Source organism: Gadus macrocephalus, chromosome 3, assembly GCF_031168955.1.
Source record: "Gadus macrocephalus chromosome 3, ASM3116895v1".
NCBI classification, from domain to species: Eukaryota; Metazoa; Chordata; class Actinopteri; order Gadiformes; family Gadidae; genus Gadus; species Gadus macrocephalus.
The window spans coordinates 23,612,579-23,625,078 of NC_082384.1; the positions used below are offsets into that span (position 1 = coordinate 23,612,579).

Below are 12,500 nucleotides of genomic sequence, written 5' to 3' on the forward strand. Positions count from 1 at the left end.
TGTTCCTTTTGGACTGGTCTTTCATAATAAGCACGAGTTGATTTACTTTTTTAAGTTGCGTGTATATGTTGATACCACACTAACTGTGTGTGTGTGTGTGTGTGTGTGTGTGTGTGTGTGTGTGTGTGTGTGTGTGTGTGTGTGTGTGTGTGTGTGTGTGTGTGCACTTCTCTCTCTCTGTCGCTCTGTGTGTGTGTGTGTGTCTCCGTCTGTGTGTGTGTCCGTGTCTCTGTGTGTGTGTGTGTGTGTGTGTGTTTCTCTCTCTGTCGCTCTGTGTGTGTGTGTGTGTGTGTGTGTGTGTGTGTGTGTGTGTGTGTGTGTGTGCGTGCCCCAGGGGGCCCGGCGGCCCTCTCCCCAGGGAACCTGAGCACCAGCAGCAGCGCCAGCAGCACCCTGGGGAGCCCCGACAACGACGAGTACATCCTCTCCTTCGAGACCATCGACAAGATGAGGCGGGTCTCCTCCTACTCCTCGCTCAACTCCCTCATAGGTACACACACACACGCACGCACGCACGCGCGCATGCACGCGCGCGCTCTCCTTACTCAGGTATCCCTCAACACATTCACTCACTCACGACTCCTCACTGAACTCCCTCTAAGGTACGCCCCCACACACGGATACTCTCTTGCTCGCTCTCTCTCTCTCTCTCTCTCTCTCTCTCGTTCTCTCTCTCTCTCTCTCTCGTTCTCTTTCTCTCTCTCGTTCTCTCTCTCTCTCTCTCTCTCGTTCTCTTTCTCTCTCGTTCTCTCTCTCTCTCTCTCTCTCGTTCTCTTTCTCTCTCTCGTTCTCTCTCTCTCTCTCTCTCTCTCTCTCTCTCGTTCTCTCTCACGTCTTCTTCAGCTCCTCAGTGCAGCCCGTTTAATCCTGTTCAGTTCGCCACTGATGAGGTCCAGTTCCGACTGGGTCCGGTAGAAAGACCGCCGGCCATCTCACAGACCTCCTGTACCGAACAAAGACGGACTAAACGACAACGGGGTCGCCCGTGGCACAAAATGAAAACGGGCAGTGTGTGTGTGAGCTTTGGTGTGTGTGTGTGTGTGTGAGCCTTGGTGTGTGTGTGTGTGTGTGTGTGTGTGTGTGTGTGTGTGTGTGTGTGTGTGTGTGTGTGTGTGTGTGTGTGTGTGTGTGTGTGTGAAGGGGCTGTAAGTGGAAAGGTGCAAAGAGCTAGGCCCAGAGGCGACAGGGCGGCACCAGTCATCCCAGCGGAGGCCATTAAAGTGCTTTACCTTGTACTCACTGAACCCTGCATCCCCAGCTCTCTCTCTCTCCCCCCCATCCTGATGACTGGCGTGCACGGCCATCTGTCCTGACAGATAGGTCGGGGGGGGGGGGTGTGTCCAAGCAGAGGATCCATTAACTCAATCCCAGCCCCGGGGGGAACCTGTGGGCGAGTGGGGGGGATTCCCTCTGAGGGGACGTGTTTCCTGGCGGTCGTGTCCTTCACGGCGGTTGGAGTCCCCCCCCCACTGCCACTGGGCTCTTCAGGGGGGCTTTGGGCAGCAGCTGAAGTATCTGTTAAAGGTGATGGATGAAACCACCAGGTGTGAGTGTGGATCGGCCCTTACAGGCCGTTTGGAAAATCCGCCTCTTCTGACATCACAAGTGGGCGTGGCCACCTAGATGTACGACGGATAGATGACCAACGTTTACTACCGACCACTGGGAAGGCTGGTAGACTGATCCATCCAGGGTACATCAAGGTGGACATGCCCACTTGTGATGTCAGAAGGGGCCATTCACACTCACTATAATGTGTCACCTTAAAGAATGGAAGTCCCCGTGTTGCCGAGGGAGACCGACCGAGGGGTGAATGCAGTGCGGAACAAAACACAACAACGACTCTGTTTGCAATTTAGTTCTTGTCACTCTTGGTTTAAGAACAAGTCGTACATCTGAACTGGTTTCCCGACCCATTGATTCTCCTGTGCTCATTTTATTTTTTTATCGCTGCAGCAATGAACAACGATTTCCTCCGGAACAATCACTCACGCGTCCTTCATGATGCATAAGGCATCACGCAGCACACCGTAGAAGGACGCAGACACAGGGTGACTGGCCACTGCTGAAAGGGCGGCACGTGGCTCAGGAGGTAGAGCGGGGTCGGCTGGTAACGGGAAGGTTGCTCGTTCGATCCCCGGCTCCTCCTAGCTAGAGTGTCGAGGTGTCCCTGAGCGAGACGCCTCACCCTGACTGCTCCCGAACAAGCTGGCTGTCGCCCTGCGTGGCTGACACCGCCGTCGGTGTGTGGATGTGTGCGTGAAAGGGTGAATGTTCGCCGACATCGTAAAGCGCCTTGAGTGGCCGCTGGTTAGAAAAGCGCTGTATGAATGCAAACAGTTGTCGAACCGCACACTCGCAACACATGCACCCAGTTTCACAATTCATCAAAACCCTTCGTTAAGTCATCCCGTTCCCCCATACGGCCGCTGGGGGCCAGACGGCCCGGTTTTTCCGTGTGTATATCAGGTCTAATCCCTCATTTATCAGGCGCCCGGGGCAAGGAGACGGTGGGAGCCCCGCACAGCCGCCGGCGCCTCACGTTACCGTTCGTTCGCCGCCTCGCCCACCACGCTTGGCATTCCACGTGCGTGGGAACCTTTTGCCAGCCGCTTGGCGGGCGCTAAATGTCGACGCCCCTGTGTACACGGGTTGAACCTGTGTGTGTGTGTTGCGCGGTGCCCCTGCAACATGGGGAATGAGCCCCTTTCCCCCTAGTGCGTGTGTGTGTGTGTGTGTGTGTGTGTGTGTGTGTGTGTGTGTCTTTTGCTTGTGTGTGTGTGTGTGTGTGTGTATTTGTGTGTATCATGTCTCTGAGCATTTGTGTGTGTGTGTGTGTCTGAGCATGTCTGTGTGTGTGTGTGTGTGTGTGTGTGTCTGAGCACGTGTGTGTGTGTGTGCGTGTGTGTGTGTCTGAGCATGTTTGTGTGTGTGTGTGTGCGTGTTTGGGGACTCCCCCCGGGCGCGATGCTGCGTGTAACGGCACCGAGCCCTCCCCCCCAGCTGGCAGGGGGAGCATTAGGCGTACGCCGGCTGAGTTTTTCATGAACAAAACAAAGCATCAACCAACGCGGTGCTCCGGTCGGGTGACCAATGGGCCGAGGCTGCATCGCGGACGTGCCTTGTGAGTTAACGTGGGGAACAACAATGTGCTCTGCAAAGGCTCTGTGGGCTACGGGCCGGAACGGGCATTGGTTGAGGTGGCTTGTTTACGTTTATGTCCCGGTCCTCGTGAAGTAGTGTAGGTAGGAGCCAGGCTGTATTTTTTTATGCGGTGGGGACTTCCTCTGTGGTTAGTCATCGATGCGGTGTGAAGCAGATGGGTAAAAAGACCCACTCACACACGAGATATAAGGAGGCTGTTCCAGACCGTGTTCATTTTGACAGCAAGTTTTGATTACAGTCATAATTTTGTAATCTGAATTTTTAATTGCTAGTTTTAATCTGGTTTTAGTTGACTAAATATCAAAACAAACTGGTTAAAGTGTAAAACATTATTCAAACGTTTCTCTAGAATGACCAAACTCAGAAATGTCCACTTTCATAGACTTTTGTTGACGAACGTGTCAATAGATTTCGTCATAGTTTTTGTCATCATAATTCGATTTTTATTTAGTTATCGTCTCGTTTTCGTCAGTGAAAAAACGAAGCTGAAGAAAACTATGACGACAATTATTCGTCAACTGAATGAACACTGGTTCAAGACGTGTCTAATGGGGAAGGGGGAAAAGATGTGGCTTCTGCAAATATGCACCGACAACAGGCTAATCATTTATTAGATAACTGTTCCCGTGTTACGTTGATGAAGATATTGTTCTGTTTGTGCGCTGATTGATTCAGATACATTCACCCATGATTAGTTTTTCCATTTTGTTAGCTTTTGTTGATTGCCTCGATTTGTTTCTCATGACCGTGCTGTGATTGGTTTGTTAATTACATTGAGCGAATGCGTGCCAGCCGCAGCATTTTTTCTTTTACTGATGTGCGCATAAAACATGTTACACCACAGCTGTGCTATGTTTTGAATGGCTTGTGCACCCACGCAGGTCCGTATTGCTCATCTATATCACGTGTGTGTGTATTGAACAAGATTCGACAGCCATCCTATTAGCTGTGTGGGTGGGTGGGTGTTTGTGTGTGTGAATAACTAACTAGCCATCTCCTTATGCTGGTTACTGGGCTGGTCTCAGAACACCCTACTCCTTTTTTAGATGATTGTGAACAGAGGTGTCTTAGCCAGATAACCTGTACCGTGTGTGTGTGTGTGTGTGTGTGTGTGTGTGTGTGTGTGTGTGTGTGTGTGTGTGTGTGTGTGTGTGTGTGTGTGTGTGTGTGTGTGTGTGTGTGTGTGTGTGTGTGTGTTGAATCTCCATATCTACGTTGACATTCATGTTTTTCCCGTCGGGGCTTGGTTGGGCTTTGTGCCTGTGTCAGTGGGTTTCAGAGGCCATTTGAAAGGGAAGCAGAACGGTGTGATCCAGTGGCAGCCTACCGTGCTTTAAGCCCCCCCCCGGAGAAATATATTAAACCTGTGAACTTGTTTGCCCTCCAACCACCTTTTTGATGCATCCCCTCTTCAGTGCGTTGGCAGGGCGCTGGACCATCCCATGAAAAACACACAACAACAATCGACAATGTTCCGAAACGCTCTGTTGACGTTTTAGTCGACAAGAGGGGTTCGGTAAAAAAGTGCTCAGAGGCGTCTCAAACGATGCACGCGTCACTTTGTATTTTTGGAGATGAATCGTCAAAGGAAGACATAAAAATAAACCAGGGTGGGGGGGGGGGGGGTGTTAATCAGGGCAGCGGTGCACTGCGCTGCTCTGGCTGTAAAGAGGGGAAGCACCCTTTCCCATGCCTCACAGCGTGTGATAGCGGGGGAAACGTGCTTGCAGGCCGCAGAAGGTGTGATTATTTGTGGGCCGCTGTAATGTGGTGCAGCAGATCCGGCGGTACGGCGCCGCCACCGCCCTGCTCCACATCCATCACAGGGCGCTAGGCTGCTACGGGCGTCGGCTGACGCCCGGCCTAGCGCTCTCACATTATATCCCGGAGCCTCCGGCTACAGCTCTAATCACCTCTTTAACGCACCTACTCGCTCGCTCGCTCGCTCATTTCCACTTGAGCCTCCTCCCTCTCTTTTCCATTTTCTCAATTTCCCTTCCCTTCTCTTCCTTGGCTCTTGTGCGTACTCTGCCTTCTCCTCGTCGGCCCCCCCCCCCCCCCCCCCCCGGTGCTGCTGATTCATGTGTGAGCAGAGCTTAGCACGAGCCGATCACGATGAGGAGAGGAACGTGTAGCACGTAGAGATGGTGAGAGGTGGTGATGGAAGGGCCGGGGCTGACTCTGAAGAGGCTTTGAGTCGAGATGTTCCTGTGATGAGGACGAGGACCTGGGAGGAGATTGGACGTGGGGTAGAGGAGGAGGAGGAGGAGGAGGAGGAGGTGGACGCAAACGATGCACGCGTCACTTTGTATTTTTGGAGATGAATCGTCAAAGGAAGGAGGAGGAGGAGGAGGAGGAGGTGGAGCAGGAGTTATGGTGAAGTTTAGGACCTGGGAAGAGATGGGGGGGGGAAAAAAGGGAGAGGAGGAGGCATGTTGAAGACCAGGACCTGGGGAGGAGCTGGGAGGTTGGGGAGAGGAGGAGGCATGTTGAAGACTAGCACCTGGGGAGGAGATGGGACATGGGGAGAGGAGGAGTATGAGGAGGTATGGTGAGGACCAAACTAGGGCATGGGAAGAGATGGGAGGTGGGGGAGAGGAGGAGGTGGCATGGTGAGTACCAGGACCTGGGAAGAGAAGAGACGTAGGGCAGAGGAGGAGGAAGGAGATGAGAGCAGACCCGGACATGGTCACCCCTCAGCATTTCCACCGCTGAGCAGCATTATAACTCGCAGAACAAAGCAAAGGAAGTAATGATAAATAACGAGGATAACTTTATTTGAACCGACACATTTTGACAAAGTAAGCCGGGGAGAGATATGAAGGGAATGCGCCGCGGATTGCGGTGAGGTCTCGCTGCAGAATCAGTCGAGCGACAGGAACTCGAACCTAGAGGGTATGGTCGTCTCACAGGGAGGCTGGTTTGACTGGACTGGTTTTCAGCACACCCTTTTGCGCAGCCTACGCACCTCTACCTCCACCAGCTCCCTCTCTCCCTCTCTCCCTCTCTCCCTCTCTCCCTCTCTCCCTCTCTCCCTCTCTCTCTCGCTCTCTCTCTCACCCCCTCTCTCTCACCCCCTCTCTCTCTCTCACCCTCTCCCATACAGCCGTATCAGCAGTTCTGCTGAATTGCGCTGACTTTAGTGACAGAGCAGCACAGGGGGAGCGGAGGGCAACATGAAAAAGGGAGAAAAAAAGACATGAATAAATAAACAATCACAGAAATAAAAAAGGTGTAAAGGGGGGGGGGGGGGGGGGGGGGGGGGGGTGTAGTTGTCATCGTCAACATCAACTAGCCACGGAGGAACGGCAAGGCGGGAACATACGTGATGCCGCCGTGTGATTTGTGGTCATGAGAATGATTACAGCTGTCAGCCAACGGGGCTCCAGTAGACACAGAGGGCTATTAACAACAGCTGGCCCGCGCTTCGTTTCCACCTCTGTTATTCCCTGTGTGTGTGTGTGTGTGTGTGTGTGTGTGTGTGTGTGTGTGTGTGTGTGTGTGTGTGTGTGTGTGTGTGTGTGTGTGTGTGTGTGTGTGTGTGTGTGTGTGTGTGTGTGTGTGTGTGTGTGTGTGTGTGTGCTGATTAATGGGTGAACGGTGAATTAGTCTGTGCTCCCACCTGATCCAACCAGGGGGAGGGGGTAGAGATCACCGGTTAAACGCCTTGGGATGGATGGACCGCTGCTAATGAGGTGGCGGCCCATTAACACGGAGCTGTTAGCGCGGCGGCGCTAATAGATGGTGGAGATGGGTTGATTTCGGCCAGACCTTCTCTGAGTGGGGGAGTCGTCTGCGCACCTGTATTCCGACATATTGTTTCAGGCAACATCCATTATTTAACGGTTATATTTATCATGTTGATTCATTATCATAATTATTCGGAATGTATTGTATTGGTCTTGCTCATTGAAATGAATTGCAAATGCCTAAAAGCAAACTGTGTGTGTGTGTGTGTGTGTATATGCGCGTGTGTGTGTGTGTGTGTGTGTGTGTGTGTGTTCCATCAGGTGTGTCCTTCAACAGCGTCTACACCCAGATCTGGAGGGTGCTGCTCCACCTGGCTGCGGACCCCTTCCCAGAGGTCTCTGACCTGGCCATGAAGGTCCTCAACAGCATCGCGTACAAGGTAAAACCCCCCCCTCCTCTTCTTCTCCTTCTCCTTCTCCTTCTTTCTTCTTCTCCTCCTCCTTCTCCACATTCTTCTTCTCCTCCTCCACCTTCTTCTACTCCTCCTCCTCCTTTTCCACCTTCTTCTACTCCTCCTCCTTCTTCTCCACCTTCTTCTTCTCCTCCTCCTCCTCCTCCTCCACTTTCTTCTTCTCCTCCTCCTCCTCCTCCTTCATCATCCTTCAACAGCATCGCGTACAAGGTAAACCCCCCCCCCCTCTTCTTCTTCTTCTTCTCCTTCTCCTTCTTTCTTCTTCTCCTCCTCCTTCTCCACATTCTTCTTCTCCTCCTCCACCTTCTTCTACTCCTCCTCCTCCTTCTCCACCTTCTTCTACTCCTCCTCCTTCTCCACCTTCTTCTACTCCTCCTCCTTCTCCACCTTCTTCTTCTCCTCCTCCTCCTCCTCCTCCACTTTCTTCTCCTCCTCCTCCTTCATCACCTGCTCGGGGCTCGTCCACTGTGCGGCAGTTGGCTCTCCATCCTGGATGTTGCTAGGACACAAGACAGACGCGTTGTTCTGCTTGATCCGTGTCGTGATTTATCGATTTGGAGAAGAATGAGGTGATTCCTGTTATCGTGATGACGGGTGAGACTTGGACGTCATCGCTGGACCGTTAACATGGTTTCACCTCATTCTACCCTCCCTGCCAGAGCCCTGCTTCTGACCCCCCACTTAGCTGATCAGACAGTTGATATGATGACGCCCTTTCCCTCATCTGGGAGCCAAGGGAGGGCGATGTGTCTCCCACCGTTAGTTGATCAGACAGTAAACAGGTTTCGTCTTCAACCTGGTTTCATCCCCCTCCCTGCCGAATAATCAGTCTCCAAAACCCCAATACTCTTGAGGAGTTGATCATTACATTTGTGTGGATTCGTTTTTATCCTGTTCTCATCCTCCTCCATGCCACACCTCGGTCTCCAAGCCCCGATCGTCCCAAAAGGGATTCATCAATGGAGCAACTGAGAGCTTGGTATTGGCATCAAATGGCCCGTCTTTGGTCTTGCAGGCCAACAGGTCTGTGTGCCAATCTGACCCGGGTATCACACCCTGCCAATCGCTCAACCTTGAGAGCGTGTAGGTGGTTGGAAATGATCGAAAGGTATCAGAAAGACCCGTCCGGGTCATGTGTTTGATATACTGCTGTTTGTCATTAATCAGAAACAGAATGTGCCAGTCACAGTTTAATGGGAAAGTACATAGATTGGGACAAAACATAATGGGAGAGGACTCATAATCGGACCGTAACGCATAATAATGAGAGAGGCCACAGAATGGGAGAGTATGGAAGAGAGTCAATCATGTAGAAGGATGGTGGTCGAGGTATCCTGCAAGAGCCCGCGGGTAAAGGATTGAGCATCGCGTCTTGGCACTATGGACCATCTGGAAGAGACAGACTTTGGCACTGCACCCTGCTTTCATCAAAGCTCTTTAGATTCTGTTGGTGGAATGGCCTGACGGCGATCTGTGAGTGGAATCGTTTTCTGACCGCTTCCCCCCCTGATTGTTTGATTCATTAGTCTGACACTGATCACAATGTGTTTCGGGGTTTGACCGGCGCTTTTGAACAAACTGTAAAGATCTTCCTTCTTCGAAAAAACCCCTCACCGTTGAGAGAAGGCACGCCCCTCTTCCTCCCAGGCTGTCGGCCCTGCCAAAGGAGGAGGAGGAGGAGGAGGTGGTTTAAGTTAATAGGCCACGATAAACACAAGCACCATACCCCCCTTCAACCATGAGGAATATCTCCTTGTATTTCCTCTCCCAGACACCACAACATCCCCCCCCCCAGGCAGCCCGTCTCATCGCTCAGCCTCCCACCAGAATGGCAATAAAACCCCACACAGCAGGATGTGATGTATGACAGTGCAGCCGCGGTAGACCGACCGTCCTCCCGGACCGCCAGAAACCGCTCGGCCGAGTCGTCCCCCGTCTGTGGCCGCCGCCGCCGCCGCCGCCGCCGCCGCCCATCCCAGAGAGCCAGCCGCCTCCTCCCACCGTCGTCCTCCACCGCGGTGCGCCCAGGGCGTCCCGGCGGGAGGGTGAAGATCCACAGGTTCCCGTCTCACACGGGAGCCCTCGCAACGCTCCGGGCGACGTGACGGGAATGTTGTCGCGCCTCGTCGTTTTTTTTTCTCCTTGTTCGTTGACATTTACTTGTTTGTCAGTCGGTGACTAGCGAGAGATGGAGTGTTTTTCATGCATTTTTGAACCGTTGTATTATCCGCCGTACCCCGCTTGCCACTTAGTCGTTGTTAAGTACACACGGGAAGGGGTAACACGGCGTAACGCTGATCAGTGTGCAGCAGGCATCGCCGTTTTATGCAGGGTTTTTTCCACTTGAAACTAAGTGTAAATATTACCATATCCTCTGCTAACGCACTGCAGATGAATGCATTTCAGTCGTCCTTTCAAACGCGTTATTACGCCTTTGCGATCCCACGGGCATCCAGCCGCCTGAAAACGCTTGATGTGAGCGAGGCGTGTAACGAACACGTAAGGCTGACTAAACAGAAACGGGAGACCGTTAAATCTGCCTGGTTATTTATCGCATGCTGATGCGTGGCCTGATTCCTCTGAACATGGGTGAGCGCAGAGCGTCCAGAGCTTAATGCGCCGACCGCTTCTGCCTGGCCGGCCTTGACACTGTCCCAGAGAGTGTACAGAGAGCGAGATTCATGGGTCGCATGGCTGGCAGTGCTGTCAGCCCGGCAGTAAGTCAGGGGCGAGGCCCTAAGTCACCGAGACGCACGGGGACCCAGGCAGCTCCACACTCCTCTGTTTACCTGTGTTTATCCTTCTCCCGCTCGTCAAAAACACATCAAAGCGTCAAAACAGCCACCCACATGTCTCTCTCCCAGCCCCGAGTTAATATTCAGGGGGAGACTCGTTTTCTTCTTTTGGACGTGGTTACGAAGCTTGACGTAACACAATTAACACTTTTGCCTTGTGGATCCGAGACACAACTCTTGAGAGGAACGCAGCCACTGTGTCCAAACAAACCCAAATGGGAAATCCGCACATAAATTAGTATTAATTTTTATGTTTACACGTGTCTGATTAGTATTGAACCGCCGGTTTTCGAACGCCCGTCCGACAGAGCTAATGGCTCTTTGTTTCTTACTCGACTGAACCGCTGACACCTTTCTGAATTATTGAAGTCTGCCGTCTCCTGCTACCCCGGTTATTATCCGTGCTTGGCCGCCGTCGGCCTCATTTGCAGTAATGCCAGCACACTTTGATAAACAGATTTACATTTGGGTGAGTTATAGTGCAGGGCCCAGATTTAGCATAATTAAAACACCGGTCACATGCGGTAGAAACCGGTTTGGAGGCGCACAATTTGGGCCTCTGCCGGTGCACGATAGTGGGGCTATTTCTCACTGGTTCCATTAGTCTCCTCTTTAACGGCTGTGATCCACTCTTAGCCAAGCCGTCCCATGTCTCACTTCTCCATTTCCCTGAGTCGTCGAAATCTCTGCGATGGTCCACAGCAGAAACATATCACCATCACCACCCCTCCGCCTTCTAGTCAGTCCCTCTCGCTCTCTCGTTCTTGCTCTCTCGCTTGCTCTCTCTCTCTCTACCTGTCTCTCTCTCTGTCTCCCCCCCATCATCATCCTCCTCCCATATGCCTATATAACTCCCTGGCCAATCCCCTCTCCCCATTTCGAACCCCCTTCCAGGCTGATCAGTGTTCATCAGCAATGCTGCTCAGCACTTTTCACGAGCGGCAGCGGAACATTCTAGATGGCTCGTCAATAATTAAACCAGCGTAGAGGAACCTAAAGCAAATGGCTAGTGACTGTATGTTCCCGGCTGATTTTCGCCCTCCTTAACAGTGGGGACGTGGGAGTCGCCTCCACCCCATCTGGGCGGGGGTTAAGCTCACAGCAGACACCCAAGGCTTCCGAGTCTGCTAGGTTGGGAGTGTGAGGACTCTGGGGTTGATGAGAGTTTGTTTGTTGCTGCTGCTGCTGCTGCTGCTGCTGAAAGCGGATGAATAATCCATGACCGTGATGTATCACGCCCGCACGCCTTTTCAGACCGCCCTGGCTCTAGTCAAAGTTAAGCTAACGAAAGTCTTCCGTGCTCATCAACGGCGGCTCTTTCATGTTTCACGTCGTGTAATTACAGCGTGCCTCACCGCTGTGCTTTGAGACTGAACCGCGGACGAGTCGAGGCCCCAGGGTGTCTCCTCCGTCATCGCACCTGTCCATAGATGAGGTTTCTGATGGGCACCAGGCCTCCCTTCCCTCCCCTCCCTCATCTGACGTTTTTCTCTAGATTTGGGGACCCTAGCCTCCTCTTTAGACCTATTCATCCGTCGCCCCTCTCGGCCGCACCCCGTAGAAAGCTCTGTGTGCGGTGGAAACACACATTTTGGTACCGCACATGTCCTCGGTTTCATTATGTGCTTGGTGAGTTTGTTAGACGGCACAGTCAGTCGGTGTGCGCACACACACACACACACACACACACACACACACACACACACACACACACACACACACACACACACACACACACACACACACACACACACACACACACACACACACACACACACACACACACACACACACACACACACACACACACACACACACACACACACACACACACACACACACACACACACACACACACACACACACACACACAGAGAGAGAGAGAGAGCGGATGATTTGGTCATTAGCATAGAAATCCAATCAAAGACAAATCTCGGCGAGTAGAATATGTTTACTGGTGTTAACCGGATTTACAATGCCTGCCGGTTCCCGATCCACGGCTGGCTTTGGTAAACAACAACTCCGCTATTCATCAGCCAGTGCTTTGCTTTGCCTCTATCCTCCTGATTAGCTTTACCCCCCCCCCCCCCCCCCCCCCAGGGAGACCCTATTAGACGGCTCTCTGCGGAGGCAATATCGCCCTTTTCAGTCAATAAGCAGAGAAGTTACGGGGAAATGAAGTCAAACTTTGGGAAACGGCTCGCGGGTGACAGCCGGCTGCTATCACGCGGGTATCCCAGATTTGTGCTTTTTTTTTCCTCGACGACTCCCAGTCGGTGTGTCTCTGTCGGAGTCTTCATTTGAATTCCACTCCCTGGTTCTCTAACGGCTCCACCGCCCCCACCCCGCCGCCCCTTATGTCTCACTTCCCCGCACTC

General features: G+C 52.5%; 1 protein-coding gene across 1 annotated transcript in view; it reads left to right on the top strand.

Moving 5' to 3' along the window:
- The window catches only part of rptor (regulatory associated protein of MTOR, complex 1), a 124,248-nt gene that overhangs the window by 86,731 nt on the left and 25,017 nt on the right, over window positions 1-12,500 (top strand). The window contains exons 17-19 of the mRNA XM_060047408.1: window positions 335-490; window positions 7,176-7,330; window positions 9,237-9,428. Coding sequence (XP_059903391.1) covers window positions 335-490; window positions 7,176-7,330; window positions 9,237-9,428 — 503 coding nt within the window. The remainder of the gene's footprint in view (window positions 1-334; window positions 491-7,175; window positions 7,331-9,236; window positions 9,429-12,500) is intronic.